General features: G+C 43.4%; 1 protein-coding gene across 1 annotated transcript in view; it reads right to left on the minus strand.

The window, feature by feature from the left end:
• LOC121634552 (ankyrin repeat and BTB/POZ domain-containing protein BTBD11-A) overlaps positions 1–17063 on the minus strand; it is a 184979-nt gene extending 167916 nt beyond the window's left edge. The window contains exon 1 of the mRNA XM_041977264.1: positions 15506–17063. Coding sequence (XP_041833198.1) covers positions 15506–16370 — 865 coding nt within the window. The 5' untranslated portion in view covers positions 16371–17063. The remainder of the gene's footprint in view (positions 1–15505) is intronic.
• Positions 17064–20179: the final 3116 nt, after the last annotated feature.

Consider the following 20179-nt stretch of genomic DNA (forward strand, 5'->3'; position numbering starts at 1 on the left):
CTTGGTACAGTTTGAAGTTTGGTTTGAGACTCGTTATAGTTGGGCAATTTGTACTATTCCTGACTGGTACATTTCAAGACTTGGTACAGTTCAGGACTATGTACTTTTCGGGACTAGGTACCGTGTGGGTGCAGCGTATTCTGTCTCCAAAAGAAACAGATGGGACACAACAAGAACTTTGCTTTAATTTACTATTAACTTACATCTCAGACTGTCACATTTCAGGAGTGGGTTGATACTGAAACCACTCAGGTATAAATGACCTGGTTTGAGGTCCACAGGTCGGACCGATCACTTCTTTTCACACACCAGTTGCGTGTCAGGTGCGGAGCGCCCATGAGTGCAGTCTGTCTAGCTGACTCCACAAGATCACGAAATCACAGGAGAATTGGAGAATATTGTGATTCTCCACTTCTAGGACAAATGTCTTGTCATCCATGATGAAAAAAACAAAACACTAAGACACCCTGAACGATTAATGACGTAATGTCTCCGTGGTTCAGTAGCACAGATTTGCACAGGGGCTTTTATTTTGAAACTTAACGGAAGTCTGATTTCCTGTCTGCCCCTATCTGATAGCTATCTGATACCACCCACAGGCTTTATCTTCCAATTGGGACACAGGCCAGACCATCCTGGGATTGCTGCAGATTTATAACAAAGACTTTAACTTAACATCCCAGATGGATAATGAAACTCTGAAAGGATTTCTAAGTTTCATCAGAAGGACCTGGAAGACCGGAAAAAAAAGTTCTTTATCTGAGATAAGAAAGAACAAAGGTTTTGTTTTGCTATTAAATAATGCTGTTGATAAGTTATATATTTGTACTCAGGATTGGTATCATTTTTAATCAACGAGAATTGATTCACTCACGATCTGAACCTTACTCACCATTCTTTCTTTTTTATTCTTTTTTTTATTATTTATGTTTAATAACATTGTTGATATAAACACTCCTGGGTCATTTATTCTGTTTGAATGGCTGATCATTATTCCATTACAGTGTGCATCAATTTAATTTTTTCACAATGACATCACTAAAGACTAACTTCTCATAATGTACAGATGTTTTCACAAATGTTTATCTGATACTAAAAGAAATCAGAAAGTTTTAACACTAAAACAAGCCTTTATGTAGGTTATCTGACCTCCAGACAAGCTTCATAAAGCCTGCTCTCATTGGCTGGAGAAAGTAAACTACACTTCCTGTGTCTGTGGCCTCCCCCCAAGAACTTAGAAGGTTTAGTTTTTTCAGTCTCCCCTGGAGTCCTGTCTTGGGGTTTTTGAGTTGAGGCTTTGTCTCTTCTTTCTTTCACATTTTCCATTTACACACCTTTCCATATGGTGGAGGAAACGGAGAGAGAATGGAGATTGCAGAAGGATGAGATTTTCTCATGATTCATAAAGATGCAGCTAAAGGACCAAAGCTGCACCTGCATTTGAACATGCATGAAGATGCCTGCAGAGGCTAGAAAGGATGGAGAGAAAAAGTCTATCTCTGTACATGCGTAATCTCTGTTTTTATGTCCTTTTTCATTTGTAACTAGGTTAACTTTGTTTAGTTTAATGTTTTCCCTTTTTATATTTTTGTAACTGGTTAAATTATGCCTTTGAGCTTCAGTGCCAGTATACTAAGTTTTTCCCTTGTCAACTCATCAAAGCTGGACTTTTTGATCTTATTGGAATTAGTCCGTGGAAGACAACTTTTACTATACACCATCTGTTGATACCTCCAGTCCAGCATGGTCTCGTGAAAGACCAAAAGAGAGAGAGCCACAACGAGTGTGGATCTTTGGCTTTCAGTGCGAGCTTTAGTCAGGACTCAACAACCAGCAAGGTTTCCTCGGTGTGCCAGAGCTGTTCACCAGAAATGGTCATAAGTGAGTTGACTCAGTCCAAATGGAACGGACAAGTCCTACCAGTCTCCTCTCTACTTGACTGCTAAGAAGTATGGTTATAGGATTCAGAAATTCTTTCAGTCTTCTTTTTAACAGTTTAATTAACACCAATGCTTCTACCCGTATATCCCCCTCGTACCACACACCCCCATCTCCCTTGTTCTACATTCGCCCATCTCCCTCGTACTACATCTGCCCATATTTCCCCTGTCCCCCTCATACCCCCTTCTCCCTCATGCTGGTTCCCCCTATATTTACCTCCCTTGGTACTGCATCAGTCCATATTTCCCCCAAAATACATTAATGAGCAAAATAAACACAAAGCCTAAATGAGTTGAAGTGGAAAGAGAGAGGACTGGAGCAGAAATGACAGGAAAGAACAGGGGAATCAAGCAGACTGAGACAATAAAGTTAGCAGAAAAGTAAAAGAAGGAGGTCCTGAAGGTTTTCGACTTGGATAGGTAAAGATGAAAAATCAAAACTGAGAAGGCTGGCTCTGTACTGGGGACTGAGAATAACGCTACAAAAGTTCAACACAACACAGTGAGGAAACATGAGCAATGGTAAGTCAGAGGCTTCTTTACGTGCACTGTAAGACAGATACAGGAGGACATGATTGACAAAATAGATAAATAATTAAAAAAAAAAAACTTCTTGAGAGGATAATAAACTAAATGACTGGTATGTTTATAACAATGCTGAGAAATTCAGAAAGACTCACCATGTCTCCAGTTCCAGTTTAACTCTGTCATGTGTCATGATAGCAAACCATGCTTTGTTGTGTCGGTCATGCTTTTAATTTACGTTGCATTCCTAAAGTAATGCTAACCTACCATAAGTTACTCCCTGTCTGTTTATGTTAGCAATAAAATAGCTGTGGTTATGCCAGCCTAGCATAGCATTAGCTAACAGCTCAAAGCCAGTAAGTAACTGCTGAAATAAGGTAAGTGTAGGAAATATCTGAGAGTCCAAAACGAGGTTCATCCCTCCATCAGCTGCATGTTGAGACGCATTTCAGGAGGATGGATGTGAAGGAGACAGAAGAGAAGTTAAAATGACATCAAACTCAAGATAAGCTTATTTCGTTTGTTAAATAGTAAAATGTCCAACAACATCTAATGCTTTTTATATCATGAAGATTAATTTATGAGATTTTAAGGTCAGTTTTACTCATCCCTAAGCCGCCACCTTACCGTGGTGGAGGAGTTTGCGTGTCTTAATGATCCTAGTGGCTATGTTGTTGGGGGCTTTATGCCCCTGGTAGGGTCACCCATGGCAAACAGGTGTCTAGAGGAGGGACCAGATGAAGCGCGGCTCAAAACACTCCTATGATGACGACAACCCATGGACCCAGGTTTCCCTGGCCCAGACGTGTGTCACCGGGGCCCCCTTCTGGAGCCAGGCCTGGAGGTGGGGCACGGAGGCGAACACTTGGTGGCCAGGCCTTTGCCCATGGGGCTTGGTCGGTTCTCAGCCCGAAAGGGTGACATGGGCAAAAAGGGAAGTCTGTGTTTCCCTGTTTAGGCAGCTGCCCCCGCAACCCGACTCCGGAGAAGCGGCAGACAATGGATGGATGGCTAAGGTCAGTTTTACACATCATCTAAACTTTAATGGATTGTACTTTAACTCAAGCGTAAACAGCTCCACAGATAAGTGTGTGAAATCTGAGGATAGGATGATACAAAGCTCAGGGGGAGGTTGGAGTTGATGGCTGCTACATTTAATAACAACTCACATGGTGCTTAAACAATTTAAATCATCTCACTAACTGCATAATTTAAAAGTATTGGGGTTAGATGAGTCACAAAGCTTTACAAACAACTACAGGAAGCTAAAAGCCCAGTTCAAATGGATAGCCAACAGTCATTCAATTCAAAGAAATAGCAGAACTATATCTGACTGGACAATTTAATGTCGGAGGATGTGACTTTCTCAGAAAAATGGTTTCATTTCATGTGCAAAAATGACATTATTGTTCCAGAAAACAACATATTCCCCAAGTGATCAATAGCTTGACTCTTCACAACCATGCTATTTTCTCAGCTGGAGCTTACCAGGCTGATGTTAGTACTATTCTATGTGCCAGGTGCTGGTGTGCTGGACCACTGTTTAATAAGCTGGAAGCTTCTGAACGAGTCCTTTCTTCAGTGTAACATGGTAGCAGTAATATCCCATTTGTGTGTGCCAAACTGCGAAAATACATTTAATCAACTCAAAATCACACACCAAAGAGAAGGTGACAGAATCACTGCAGTTCAGTGATGAACTCTTTTCACCTCATATGTGTCACATGGGCGGTACCTTAGTACGGCCTGCTACTGGAAGGTGTTTAATGAGACTTTTAACAGCACCTGGAACGACTCAGACTCACTCTATAATACAAACTAAGCCATAAAATGTTTTTTATGTCTTTAAAGAGGTAAAATTTTTAAAAAGTTCATTGTAGGTAGTTTTTAGAGCCAGTTACAAGCTCTTGTGATCTTAAGGGCTTCAGAAGATTGTACAGTTTAAATGTTTGCTACTTTCCCATTGTTTCCACGCACTTATATCATCAAAAGATAGCTGCAATGCTAATGAACCACCTGTGGTGCAGATATCCCACCTGTAGCAAAGGGACCTAAGTCAACAGATGGTGGATTACACAACATGCAATGTCTATACACCTCCATTTTCCCTTATGAGAACACATGAAATCATAGTTCATATTATAACAGTCATAACTGAGCCTTGATCCAACACCAAATGGATTCAATACAAGCCACTCTGCTAATTAGCTCAGCTCAGGCAGGTATCCTGGTTTTTACTTCCTGTCTGATGAATCGTCACTATGATGAACACAAGCAACAAGAGCATCACTTTCATCTGAGAAATTATGAAGGAAAATATTTATTTTTAGATTTCACATGATAAACACAAATTAGCTGGAGAGGGCTGTCAAAATGGAGTTAAATTTCTCAAAGTCATTCTTTCAATAATGATTCAGATGCTAAATTTCATTTGATTACTGGACAGATGAGCCTCAGTGGAGGTGGTTGGAAAGGCCAGCAACTGACATCTGGTCCACATGTGGCCCACAGGATACCTGCCATAACCCAAGCCAGGCTGGTAACTGAGATCTGGTCCATGTCTGGCCCACACAACACTTGCCAGTCCCATGACCATAGATTATATATAAAAGATGGACGGAGCCTCTGTGATGTCACCCATAGGTTTCTGAAGAGCTGAATTGAAGCTCATTGGGTGGTTCTCACCGTTGCCATCTTGGCAGCGTCACATCTATGGGGATTGACTCTGTTTTGGAGCCAGCCCCTAGGGGATGAGGGGTGAACTGCAATTTTTTGCACTTCCGCATGAATTAAAGCTCATTGGGCGGTCAAGGTTGCCACTTTGCCATAACTGAGCCAGAAGTGCCAAAAGAAGCCCAGATGTTTGCTATCTGGGATATGAAGCACTTAGGGTGCCCTGAAAACCGCAACAGAAATATAATCTATTATTATTTTTATTTTTATTGTTGTGACGTTTTTTAAAAAATAAATATCATGGAAACAAGATAGTGTGTTCTTGGGTTATTGTACCAGATATGTTATAGTAGATTAACTAAATAAAACAAGGGCATGGCGATGTGGACACCAGGCAAACATTGAATGAAAACCTGCCTGGTTCCCAGCAGCAGGAAAAGCAGCCAGATAAAAAGATATAATAGATATAATACATGATAAATGATGGTAAACTGGCCCACCCAGCCACGTAGCTGAAAGCTGAATAGATTAAATGTCCAGCTTCCATCAGAGTCCCACACAGATACAGTTTCTTCAACCTGAACCAGGCCTCATCACTACTGATAATTACCAAACAACCCTTTACCAACGGTGGTCTCCCAACCACCAAATCTGGACTCAACCTGTTGAAATATAACCTGCTATGCGAAATATGATGCATACACAACACAGTACTGATCTTTAGAGGTTAATTATCAGCTGAATTGAACATATCAATATAACTTGCAGCATAGTCATATTATCTCTGAAATGTTGCTGCTCACGTCCACTTTTTTTAACCAGATTGCTTTGCAAAAACAAAACATCCACACGTCCTGGTTTAAACCGTCTTCTTTGTTAATCACAACAAAGGAAACCTCGGTACCTGAAACTTTATTTAAACATCTAAAACACTTATCTCATCTGTGATGCATCTGTATGTTGCGGCTCTAAAACAGTTGGAAAGAAAACCTCTGTGTTCGGGACTGGTCTGAGGCCACAGTGACATCTATTATCAACATTTCTGCAGCCGTCCAGCAGCATTCTCAGGCTGAAAAACCGAACTAGTCTTCTTTCCTAGTTCTGGTTCTGGGAGAGGTTTTCTTTCCTTGTTCTGGTTTTGGGAGAGGTTTTCTTTCCGTGTTCTGGTTCTGGGAGAGGTTTTCTTTCCTGGTTCTGATGCAGGGTTGTCTTAGCTAGATCATTATTTTATGAACTGGTTTATATGAACACAGTATTATAAACAGGGCTAATGTGGATCTCATAAAGTGTTTGTTTTAATTTGATTATAATTGGACTATGTCAAACAGGATTGAACTGGACTGTGTCTGTGAACGTAACTTAATGAATGTTGGGAACTGGTGCTAATAAAGCTAAATTAAACTAAAGGCAAGTTTATCTATTCACCACATGAAGAACATGATTCAAAGTGTTACATAAAACATTAAAATCATCACGGCGGGGTGCAGGAAGCAATAACAAGAGCATTAATTAAAAACACTTTATGAGAAATAAAAGAAATTAAATAAAAACCTAAAGAAAAAGCTAAACTAAAAGATAGAATGCTAGAAATAAAGTTCCAATGTGGGGAATTAACAGCTGTTCTGATAAAAAGGCAAATAGAAAAGTTTTTCAATAACAGCAGGATTCTGGTCCTAAACCATTCAGGTCTTTGTAAACTAACAGCAGGATTTTGAAGTCAGTTCTTTGACAGTCAGGAAGCCAGTGTAAAGATCTGAGGACTGAGTTCTAGGATCTACTTTCCTGGTCTTAGTGAGGACTGGAGTTCTAGGATCTACTTTCCTGGTCTTTGTGAGGACTGGAGTTCTATGATCTACTTTCCTGGTCTTAGTGAGGACTGGAGTTCTAGGATCCACATTCCTGGTCTTAGTGAGGACTGGAGCAGCAGCATTCTGGACTAACTGCAGCTCTGTGATGGACTTTTTAGGGAGACTTATGAGGACAGCATTACAGTAGTCCAGTCTACTAAAGATAAATGCATGGACCATTTTCTCTAAATCCTGCTGACTCATCAGTCCTTATAGCCTCGATATGTTCTTTAAGTGATAACAGGCTTCACAACTGTCTTAATATAACTGCTAAAATTCAGGTCTGGGTCCAGGACTACTCCCAGATTTCTGGCTTGGTTGGTAGTTTTGAACTTAGCTGTTTGAAGCTGAGTGCTGACTTTTAATCTTTCTTCCTTGGCTCCAAAAACTAGTATTTCCGGGGGTGGATGAGGTCCACCCAGAGTTCCTTAAGGCTCTGGATGTGGTAGGGCTGTCTTGGTTGCAGCCCTCTGCAGCATCGCGTGGACATCGGGGACAGTTCCCCTGGACTGGCAGACTGGGGTGGTGGTCCCCCTCTTCAAAAAGGGAGGGGTGTGCTCCAGGGGGATCACACTCCTCAGCCTCCCTGGTGAGGTCTATGCAGGGTTAGCTGGAGAGGAGGGTCCGTCGGATAGTCGAACCTCAGATTGAGGAGGAGCAGTGTGGTTTTCGTCCCGGTCGTGGAACAGTGAACCAGCTCTACACTCTATTCGGGGTCTTGGAGGGGACATGGGAGTTTGCTCAACCAATCTACATGTGCTTTGTGAACTTGGAGAAGGTGTTCGACTGTGTCTCCCAGGGACTTGTGTGGGGGGGGGGGGGGGGGTACTCCAGGAGTATGGAACACCGTACAAGTTGTCTGCTCCCTTTACGACCGGTGCCAGAGCTTGGTCCACATTGCTGGCAATAAATCAGAATTTTTTCCTGTGAGGCTTGGACTCCACTAAGGCTGCCCTTTGTCACCGATTCTGTTTATAACTTTTATGGACAGAATTTCTAGGTGCAGCCGAGGTGTTGAGGGGATCCGGTTTGGGGCCTCAGGATTGGGTCTCTGCTCTTGGCAGATGATGTGGTTCTGTTGGCTTTCGCTGGAGCGATTTGCAGACGACTGTGAAGCGGGTGGGATGAGAATCATCATCTTCAAGTCCGAGACCATGATCCTCAGGGTGGAGAGCTTTCTTTAGGTTGGCAATGAGGTCCTGCCCCAAGTGGAGGAGTTCAAGTATCTCGGGGTCTTGTTCATAAGTGCGGAAAGGACGGAGCAGGAGATCGACAGGTGAATTGGTGCATAGTCTGCAGTAATGCAGATTCTGCATCAGTCTGTCATGGTGAAGAAGGAGCTGAGCCAAAAGGAGAAGCTGTGCATTTACCGGTTGATTAATGTTCATACCCTCACCTATGGTCGCAAGCTGTGAGTAGTCACTGAAAGAAAGAGACAACAAATACATGCGGCCGAAATGAGTTTTCTCCGCAGGGTGGCCAGGTTCTCCCTTAGGGATAGAGTGAAAGCTCTGTGATCCGGGAGGCCCTCATAGTAGAGCCGCTGCTCCTCCACCTCGAGAGGAGCCAGATGAAGTGGCTTGGGCATCTGGTCGGGATGCCTCCTGGACGCCTCCCTGGTGAGATGTTCTGGGCAACTCCCACTGGGAGGAGACCCCGGGAAAGACCCAGGACACACTGGACAGACAACATCTCTCGGCTGGCCTGAGAACGCCTCAGGATCCCCCCGGATGAGCTGGTGAATGTGGCTGGGGAGAGGGAAGTCTGAGTTTCCCTGCTTAGGCAGCAGTTGCCACGACCCCACCCCGGATAAGTGGCAGAAAATGGATGGATGGAAGTTCTGGCACATCCAATCTTTAATTTGATCCATGCAGTTGATCAGAGTTTGGATCAGACTATAGTCTCCTGGTTAGGTGTTATGTAGAGTTGTGTGTCATCAGCATTACTGTTGTAACAATTTTTAGTTGTTTTTCATAATGTGATCAAGTGGCAGCATGTAGATGTTGAACAGCAGTGGCCCCAAGATGGAGGCTTGGGGAACTCCACAGATTATTTAGGTTCACTCAGATTTATAGTTATCTATAGACACAAAGTAATCCCTGTGTAGGACTCAAACCAATTAATAGCAGTACCAGAAAGTCCAGCAGAGTTTTCCAGCTGGTCTAGTGAGATGCTCTGGTCAACCATGTCAAATGCAGCACTGAGATCTAGCACTACCAGGACTGAAATGTTTCCGCTATCTGTGCTCATGCAGATGTCATTCAAGACCTGAACTAGAGCAGTCTCAGTGCTGTGGTGTGGCCAAAACCTGACTAGTAGACATTAGAATAGTTATTTAGTGTCAGGAAGTTGTGTAGCTGCTTAAAGACAGCTTTTTCTATAATCTGACTAAGTAAGGGGAGGTTTGATATCGGCCTGTAGCTGCTCATGAGGGACGAGTCTAGGTTTTTCTTTTTCAGTAGTGGCTTGATGACTGCTGTTTTTAGGGTCTGAAGGAAGACACCTGAAAACGGAGACGTGTTTACAATCTGGAAGATATCTAAGACCATGCATCCTGAAACATTCTTAATGTTGGCAGGGCGTCAAGACAGCAAGGGTTTTCAGATGGCCAATGATCTCATCCAAGTTTTTAGTACTGACTGGAGAAAAGTGTATTATGGTGTTCTTGTTTCTGAGTGGACACAGGGACATATGTCCTGCCCCTGGCATGGAAGCACTGACTGACTGCCTGGTTTTCTGAATTTTGTCAGTAAAGAAAGAAGCAAACTCATTCCAGGCCCGGTTAGATAGAAGCTCTGGGTTTATTGACCCAGGAGGATTAGTTATCCTCTCAACAGTAACGAACAAGGCATGAACATTATTGCTGTTCTTAGCAATGATGTCAGAAAGAAAGATGTCTTGCATTTCTCAGCTCCAGATTATAAATCCTCAGTCTCTGTTTATAGATCATAGTGAACCTGCAGCTTTGTTTTCCGCCACCTGTGTTCAGCTTTTCCACATTCTGGTTTTCCAGCTCTTACCAGCATGGCATTTTCCATGGAGCTCTCTTTTTGGCAGTGATCACTTTCACCTTGGTGGGAGCAATGACATCAATAATGCTGTAATTTTACCATTGAAATGATCCACAAGCTCATCAGCTGAAGGCCAGGGGAGGGGTGGGAGGGTAGGCTGTTATCAGGCTGTGGAGACAGACGAGTTTGGTTCCGTCGTGGAGGGAGGGGAGGTAGGCGTGGGGCTGGGACGACTGGGTCAGATAAGATGTTGTTTTGGTCTCTCTTGCCTGTTGTCCTTGTCCGAGGTAACAGAGTCTGTTCAAAAAATGAACCAGATTGTAGGCGAACAGTCTCACTCCTGACCTGTTCAGCCAAAATCCATCTGGATTAAAAATGTGCCTGCGGTCGAAGAAGAAGCTGAAATTGTCTCTGAAATTAACTGGATGTGTGAACAGAAAAATGCTGTAAGAAGCATGCATCATAAGAAAGAAGAGATCTGTAACATCCACTTAATATCTAATAAAACTTGTCTGAATAAGCTTGACTCCACATCAAACCCATTTTTATCACGGCCACACAGACCAGTTCAAACTGGTCATTATGGGTTTTTGAGCAACAGGTATGAATGAAAGGAACTGTCTCTTCCATTGCTAGTTCCTAATCTTAATGATCAGCAGGTAAACACATGTTTATTAATCAGAAGCAGACAAGTCTGCACCACCTCCTCCAGCTTATCTCCCTCCTGCCTGATTCCCTTAGTGCATCTTGTAATTGTATCTTACAATGACCCAGTGATTCACCTACTTCCTGGAAATGAAAGCGGATCCATGCTCCACTAACATGAGAGCAATAAGAAGACAACATTTCTGAGCGGTCTCAGCTGAGTATACAAGAATCACCAGGATGGAACCTGGAAGTGGATGCAGCTAATAAAATCCATTTAGACTTCATAATAATTCCACAAACACCCATCCCTGCTGAAGTGGTAGCAGCGGTGGGTTCAGCCTTCAGTCTGATGAAAGTAACATGGCATAAAAATTCATCACAACCAGCTCACCAAGGCGGAGAGCTCGTCATTCCACCAAAAAAACGACAATCTGTTTGTTCATCTGCAAGCCGCCATCCTCAGCAAGAGGAGGGAGAAAATAACAGAATGGACAACAACCAGCTCTGAACTGAGCTTACTGAAAGCCACAGTGGAAAACAGTCAGAGCGTCTACAACACGAGGTGTGAAACAGCAATGAAGGAGGAGGGAGTCCAGACACCATGCTGCTGACTACGGCAGGCGGCGAGCTTCCTTTATGTGGTGTCATCTGTTCTACGGAGGGTGGACCGCTTCCTTCAGGGAAGGTTGTGGTGACAGACACAATCACATACGATCAAGTCACTCAGGACTCTAAATTTAAATGCCACTGCGTCAGGTTTGGGAGCTAATGAGAGAGCTGGTTGTTCCTCATGAGACTCGGCATCAGCTTGTTTAACAGAGCGAAGCTTTTACTCCCCAGTTAGGGTCACATATGGACTGGAGCTCCGCCCGGTGGAAGGAGGGATCATCCTATACACAGTCCCTGATCCCTCCTCATTCCTCATCCTGCATGCTGACAGTCATTGAGGTGTCCAGTGGGTTTATAGACTAAGAGATGCTTTGGTTCAGGTGTGTGTGTTTCTGGTACTTTGGTTGTTGTTGTGATACATGTTGTTGTTGCTGTCCTGGTTATGTTGTTTAGGAACTCCTGATGATTGTCAGCTTAGTTTTCCTGTAAACGCTGCAGAAAATTCTCGGTTGTGTTTGTGTAGCAGCTGGTTGTCTGGTGTTAGGTTGGATTGAAGCTTGTTGCTTCTATCTACTGGATCTTTGTCTCCACTTCCTTTTTCCACTTTTTTACTTTTATCCATTATTTTCCTTTTTCTGTCCCCTCCGGTCAGGTCCAGCAAGATTACATAAATTCCATAATTCACAACAAATAAATAAGATTTTAAATACAAATGAGATTATCGAGAAGAGCATTATACCCATAAAGCTCCTCTTGACAAAGCAAATTAGTTCAGCACAACACAGCAGCCAGACCATCATGCTGCCTCCACTGTGCTGGACAGGACAAAAAAAAATTATATTAAATGTCTGATGTTTGTTTTTAATGCCATTAACAACCTGGTCCCCTCCTACTTGTTGGAGATTTTAATATCTGTAATCATGGCAGAGCCCTGATTCTTCAGGTCAGCTAGAAATTCCAAGTCCAGATTCAAACAGTGGGGTGTCCGTTTTATGCACCTTTGAACTACCCTGCAGCAGCTTCTAGTGTATTTCTATGTGTTTTAATTATTTTCTGTTTTTATGCATTGTTTTCACATATGTTTTATGACTCTGCTGTAAAGCCTTTGAGTACCTTTGGGTTATTGTAAAGGACTATAGAAATAAATCTGATTGGCCCCAACCCTTCCCTGGAGCACCGGGGACAGCTAGATTAATCCAGAAGCACGAGGAGAGTTGGCTGCTTTTTTTAATGAATCTGCTTCCACTGCTGAACAATTAAAATAGTCGTCAAAGCTCCTTCTTTCCTTTCAGTCCCCTCCAGCTACTATAAGACTTCAGTCATTGTTGTGTTGGTATAGCTGGTGCCTGTTTCCATCCTTTCTCTCATCGCAGGGATGCTGCTTTGTGTAAATTATTGGCTCCTCTGCAGCATCCAAAAGGGATGCATGCTGTTTCTAAATGCATTTCACCTGGCCTGAAAAATAAAGAACCACGAGAGGATGACTGAGTCAATCAACTGACTCATTTCAGGATTTATTGGTTGGAGTCACCACACAGTGAATATAAGGCGGTTCTGATTGGTCAGAAATATACGCAACCACGTTGAGCTCTGGGAACAGTCAGCATTTTTTTCTGGAAAAAGATCCAACCAGAGTACAAGAACAACCACGATTTTAATTCACTTGATTTCTTCTATTGATTCTTTGTGTGTGTGGATCATAATAGTTTCCATCGGTGGTACATCTGGTCATCTGGTACACTAAAAACAGAAACTGGACAGATGGAGGACAGCAGGTCTAAATCAACTATCTACAGTGGAAGTAATGTCTGGAGAAATCCAGCAAAGATCTAAACCAGGTGCAGAACATCATACAAGCTCTGGTGGTAATGATGGAATCCCCACCACACGGAGGATGTGCATTCTGCTCTTTGGTTCTCATTTTTTGTAGAAAAATAATAAACTAAACGCCTTTTAATTCCTTCAGCTGAAGTTTTACTTGTAAAATAAAGCAGACTACTGAATAAAATAGTGGTTTTGTAAAGTGGAGAAAAACTTTTATGAACTGGAGCTTCGTCGTGGAGTGACAGCCCCGCCAACCGGAGCCTTGTCATAGAGAGACGGTCCTGCCAACCGGAGCTTCGTTGTTGAAGGGATGGCCCCGCCAACCAGAGCTTTGTCGTGGAACAACCAGAGCTTTGTCGCCACCATGAAGACCGTTTACTGCCTTTCAGCTTGTTTGGACGGAGGACGGAGGACAAATGTGAACGCTCGTTGCGCTGTGGCCACATTATCTTCCAGAAATGAGCTCAGTTTCTCCAAACCTCATTTCTACTTTTGGAACCTTCGCTAATATGACAGAACCACTCTCCCCTCCCTCAGTCCTTCCCTTACAGGTCATCCTCATGTGGATCACACCTGGAACACATGAAAATGCTCTGAAAGCACATTTTCACACATGAATCTGACGTGAATCCACATGTGGTCCACCTGGGATTGGCATGTTGAAACATCCATGATCCCTTCTATCTTAATGTTTCCTCATTTTCTTCTCATGTGATGGTTGTTGTTGGGCTTTTCCTACAAACATTGACTTCTGCCCACTGCAATCTCAGCATAATTCATGAGTTTACTGCTCTCATGTGACCTCGTCCTCGGCCGGCCTGTTCCCCCTTTGCAGACTTCCTGGTTTCCTTGTTCTTGCTTAAGCTTATTCTATCTATCTATCTATCTATCTATCTATCTATCTATCTATCTATCTATCTATCTATCTATCTATCTATCTATCTATCTATCTATCTATCTATCTACTTCATCTGAAAGAAGCCTCAGATCTGCCTCTACGAGCTGACATCTACATACACGCATCGCCATGCTTCATTATGTCAACATGGAGCGATTCATTCATGTTTGCGTCCTGCAATCTGCTTTCAGGGAGCACAATATGACAATGAGAGTGATTTCAGGTCAATCTATCCTCAGACTGCCTCAGAAATGAACCACCAGACACACATTTTTAAGAAGCTTCTGTTTTCAGCCGACTCATCCAGGATAAAGAAGGCCAGCCCGCACAGAAAGAATCTCGCCTTCGGGAGTTACAACATAACGTTATCATCAGTACCAGCACACATCCTGCAACACGCTCATTACCATCCACACCATTATGACAATATGAGAGCAAAGCAGCTCACAATGAAATCAGATGGATTTTTTTTAACCATAAATACCTACTTGACCAATGTAGCCTCAGGGAAGTTCCAAAGGAAGGCTTTCAGTATGAAAACTTTTGGTTTGGGAGAATTTTTACAATAACTTCAACAATCGCAGGAATCAGGATGTTGTGTAAAATCTTCAGAAAAGCAACATTCAACAGATCAGAAGTAGAAACTGAGACATTTTACCATGTCATGGAAAATACTGATTCATTTTAACTTCTCTCCAGACCAGTTTCTGGTGAGATACAGGCTTTTTACCTGTCCACTGATAACAAGCTGGATGCTGCCTCTCCTGTTTAGTCTGCAGGACACGCCGTCCATGCTTTCCAGAAACTAGTTCACATTTTCATCCAGGTTTCCACTCTGCCTCAGACCATTTTAAATGAGCTTTAGTCCACAGAAGACGGCACAGGTTCACATTTAATGCAAAAGATCACCAGCATCTAGCCTTGTCCCAGGCACACAGAGATTCCTCCTGATTCTCTGAATCTTATGATGATATTCTACACTGTAAATGGTGGAGCAGTGTGTCTCAGATTAGTGACGCTCTATCCATCTTTCCATCTGAGAGACTCTGCCTCTCTGAAATGCTCCTTTCATCCCCAGTCATGTTACTGACCTGTTGCCAGTTAACCTGATCGTCAAATGCTCCTCCAGGTGTTTCATCTCAGTTTCATCTTCTGATATGTTATTTATCTGCTACTGGGAATAAATTATGGATGAATGAGAGTCTGTTTTTATTTACACTTTATTCCGTTTCCCACAGCTTCGGGAATATCGTCTTTTTATTTTAGGTCAAAATGTGCAATGTTCTTTAAAGGTTAACAACGTGCGGGTTTGTGTTGTTATAAAAGGAAAAACCATTTCAAGCCTCTCACTCCAGCTGAATTACCACTCAGCCATGTTGTGAAGATGCAGCTTTTTGTTTCTAGACGTTTCCTTTAGCATCAGTAGCTCCAGCAGGGAAACTAAGTTGACTGACTTCTAAAGGAACTGAATCTCATTAACCGTCCAGTTAAACAAATAATCTCTGATTAGAGTTTCACCTGTTTTCTTACCGCTTGAATTCTTCCCACATATGAGGTGCTGGTAGGGTTGCAGCAGACCCCAGATCTCCGAGTCGCTGTTGATGGCTTGCTCCATTGCATCCAGCGTAAACTTGGGGATCCCGTTGTCCCTCTCCACCAGCGCGCTGCGCAGGATGCGGCTGAAAACCTCCCTGAATAGACTCTCCATGCAGGCGGTCAGGTATATGGCGGCGTGCTCGTGGATCCTCAGGGCCACCCGGCTGTCCACCATCCATCTGAAGAACTTCCCCACGGAGAAGACCAGCCCGCAGCGCACCGACTTGCCTCGGCTGAACTTGTCCCCGCTGCTCATGTTGTAGAGGGACAGGGCGCTCAGAGCCGCCGTGATGCAGTTCACGGAGATGGTCCACGAGAACACCACCTTGATGGCGCTTTGGATTTCGTGCTTGGTGCACTTTGCGTAGCGCATACTGAGCCGCTGCGCCTCCCGGGCCACCCTCACCAGAGCGCGGCTGATAAGAGCCGACAGCCGCGCCAGAATCTCCGGCGGTGGGTCTCCCACCATCAGTTCCTTGTCTTTCCTCAGTGCGTCTTCCACCTCGCCGAGGCTCCATGGCACGTCCTCCAGCTCGGGCAGCTTGGCGCACTGACCCGAGCACTCCAAAATCTCCGTGTCCTCCGCCAGGACGGTGTTGACCGTGTCCAAACTGTTGTGTCTGCTGTGCATGGATTCCGTCAGATGCCAGCAGTTGCCCCCATGCGGGAAGGACTGATGCGTGTCGGAGCAGCACAGCGACACGCTGGACGACCTGACCGAGTCCGCGGCTCCACCATAACCAGAATCAAGCGTTAAATCCTCCAGCGTCCTCACCACTGTCTTACCCTTGTCTGCCATAACTGCACCGCATAGTGCTGGGTATGCTTGGTCTCCCAGTTAAACGCCACAAACACGACCGTCAGTCCTTCAATAGATCTTTAAGACGCCAACGGGCCGCATCTACTTGACTCCATCTCTGGACGTTCTGGATGTCCTACTGTCCACAACTTCATCAGCGTGAGCGCACACACCTCCGCAACAAGCGGTGGAGAGGAGGAGCACTGAGACCGGGCTGAGACGAGCCAATCCGCTCTTCCATCGGCTCTGACGGGCTCAGACCAGTTACCTGCTGCTTTTACAGGAGCTACCTGGAGCGGGTGGTACATGACTGTTACCAGCCAAGCTGGTGTTTGCAATACTGCAGCTGCAGCGTCATGGCGGAAGGATTCCCTCACAACTCCGCGGAAACAGACATGTTCAATGATATGCGCATAAAGAGACATAATAAATATTCAACACATGAACCTCAGATTTATCTGTCAGAGATGATAGATGAGGTTTATTTTTCCACCACATGAATTTTTTCTACCAATGCAGCTGTTTTCTCTCCACTTTCCTCCTTCTACATTTGTGACAGTGAAATTTTCCTTGATAACTCACAGACTGACCTATAAGTACAATATTCACCCTCCTCTTCATCAGCTCCACCTGTTCTACTTCCTGTTACCAAAGATATCCAAACAGGGGGGCGGTTTCTTGATCCACTTTGGGCTCCTTAGTACCAACATGGCCACAGCCAGTATTGTTGCTGACCATGTCCATCCCTTTATGACCACAGTGTAGCATCTTCTGATGCTACTTCCAGCAAGATAATGCACCATGTCACAAAGCTCAGATCATCTCCACCTGCTTTCTAGAACATGACGATGAGTTCACTGGACTCCAACGGCCTCCACAGCCACCAGATCTCAGTCCAGTAGAGCAGCTTTGGGATGTGGTGGAACGGGAGATTCTCATCATGGATGCAGCCGACAAAACCTGCAGCAACTGTGTGATGCTGTCATGTTGATATGGAGCAAAACCTCTGAGGAAGGTTTCCACCACCTGCTTCCATCTGTCACACCAGGATTAAAAGGTCCAACCCATTACTAGAAGGTTCTCCTGGTTAAATGAGTGTATTTGTACATTTTTAGCACCCAGACAATTATCATATAAATTTAGACTCCGAGTATCCAAAGCAACCAACAGCCACAAACCCCACTGAGCATGTGCAGGATGAGCACCTTTTTGCTACTGCAGGATTCAGCATGACAGTTTTCCTTTTGTCTCTTTGTTTCCAAAATGAAAGTTTTAAAAGGTGTCATGGATGAAGGTAACAGAAAAATGTAATTTCAACCTTAATATCCAGATTCTGGATAAAAAGACAGAATTCCTGCAGTCTTGCCAGGGCAAACTGGGCTTTTTGGCTCTTTTTTCCAATTAATAATACATTTAGTAATACATGTATCTTAATCGCTATGGTAATATTCAGTACCAGATCCTTCTGAATATTTACTGTTTCAGATTCATTAGTGACCTGTTCAGGATGAACATACCTCTAACGTCCAGTCATTTCTGCTCTGCAGCCCTGCACGTGTCCAGGCTGTAATGACACAGTCCAGTCAGCTTATTACAACATTTCTGTCAGAGCAAAGAGGCTGAAAGCTGAGAGGAGCAGCTGGTAGAATGATGATTCATGCATTCTGCTGGGGCTTCTCCAGCCATCTGGCCCTGCCAGAGGCTGCCTCATTCTGCCGCGGCATTACGCTGCATTATGCAAGAACTGGAAACACATGCAGGGAGCATGGGGGACATGGACAGACTGCTTCTTCATACTGTGTTCAGGTGGCAACCCTGAAAGGTGCCAGAAAGAAGTGTTGGTGAGGAAAAACCTGGTTTCCTGTGTTGGACGTCCCCACAAGCACAGCTCGCCCTCCAGCCTGACACTGATGGGGGACACTGATGGAGGACACTGATGGAGGTCCGTGATGCCATGCAGCATCGTGCTGACTTCCTCAGGTGAGCGTGCTGGAGGTGGACAGCTGTTGAGCTGCCTCTGAACACACCACAGTGCTTCGGAGCCTGGCCTCCCTTAATAAGCCTTGGTTGCCTGGTAACAGCAAAGTTCTCATGATTCTTCCAGCCGAGATGACTGTACGACTGAAACCTTCGTCATGCTGTTTACTTCCTGACTGATGTAGCTCGACTTTTCCCACCAGGACGTGATGGGCTGTGTGTCAGATCTGTGCGTTAGAAAAACCTCTTCTACGTCTTTAAACGCTGCATTACAGGCAGTTGTTACAGTTTAGTAAAGAATGGAAAAAAAAGACCAAGAAATAGATCACTGATTTCAATCAGATTAAACAAATGAATAAAATCTAATTAAGAGGTGAATCGAGAAAATAAAACATAAATTAATCAAGATTAACATATAATGAAGGAATGTTTTATTTCGGTTACAGAACAAAACATTCACAAAAAACAACCTCATGATAACCGATAAATATTAACCCCTTGATGCCCAGGGCTGGAAACCCTTAATAATTTACTTTTAATTATTTATATTTATTATGTATTTTCCTTCATTTAATTTTATTAATTTATTTCACATTTAATACATTATTTTATTCCAGTCTTATTATTTTTTTCCAGTTTTTTACTATATTTATTTGACTTTTATATAGTTGTAAATAAATTCAGGTGTTAAGGGAATAACAAAAAATAATTATTAACATTTTCTTCCTATATCATTTGATGCAGTATTTTTATTATAAAATACTGCAGAAAACCTCCGTAATACACTGAGAATGAAAATAAAAGTGTAGTCAAACGATAAATGAGTTATCAACAAGTAGATTACAACACACACACACGCACGTGCATACATACATATATTCAGCACAAACACTAAGATTAAACGTCACTTATGAAGCTGAATAGATGAATAAAACTGTGTTCGCTCCTCGCGTTCAGGCAGCCATGATGTTATAATGCCCCCTCCTGGTGCTAACCTGATACTACATTGTTAGTACTTTTTTATCTTGCATAATTACACGCCATTTTATATAATCCTCTAGTGACGCATTTCTCTTTTTTTGTATCGAATAACATAAAAGTAAATATAAAAATATAAAACTGAGACAGTAAATGTATCATAGTCAATTGGTTATTTAATTTGGAGCAAAGGTCGTTCCATCCAGTCTGGAGGCAGGTTGATGTTCGAGGTTTTAAAAGCCCAAAGAAGCTGAATACTGCAGGACACAAAACAACAACAACAGCAGCAGCAGTCTGAAATGTGATGAAAGAAAGCAAATAAACAAATGCAACACCTGAGCTTCAGATAGAAGGTCCACTCATTAAGCTCGGCACAGCGATGTGTGTGTGTGTGTGTGTGTGCGTGTGTGGGTGTGTGCGTGTGTGTGCGTGTGTGTGTGTGTGTGTGTGTGTGTGTGTGTGTGGACAAACTGGGCCGAAACTAAGACTGCGTGAGCAACATGGAACAGCGTCAGCTTGCACATACACGCATCAGGACATGCGACACAAACAAACAAACAAGCAAGTAAATAAATTATTTGTTCATTTATAATATAATAATAAATATTATAAATAATAATGTAAAATTTATTATTATGTTATAAATAATAATAAAATAAATAAATAGGTCACAGAGCCCTCATGGTGTCCTGAATGCCTCCTAACACGCGTGCTGGTCACCATATGAGGTCATAACTCGGTAACTACAGAGAATCACGCACGCGCCTGCCTCGCCTCATTGGCGCGAGGATAACAGAGAGCACGCTGCAAAAACGTGACTACGCCGACAAACGCACACAGCGATTTAGACCAAT

Source organism: Melanotaenia boesemani, chromosome 23 (genome assembly GCF_017639745.1).
Source record: "Melanotaenia boesemani isolate fMelBoe1 chromosome 23, fMelBoe1.pri, whole genome shotgun sequence".
Lineage (NCBI taxonomy): Eukaryota > Metazoa > Chordata > Actinopteri > Atheriniformes > Melanotaeniidae > Melanotaenia > Melanotaenia boesemani.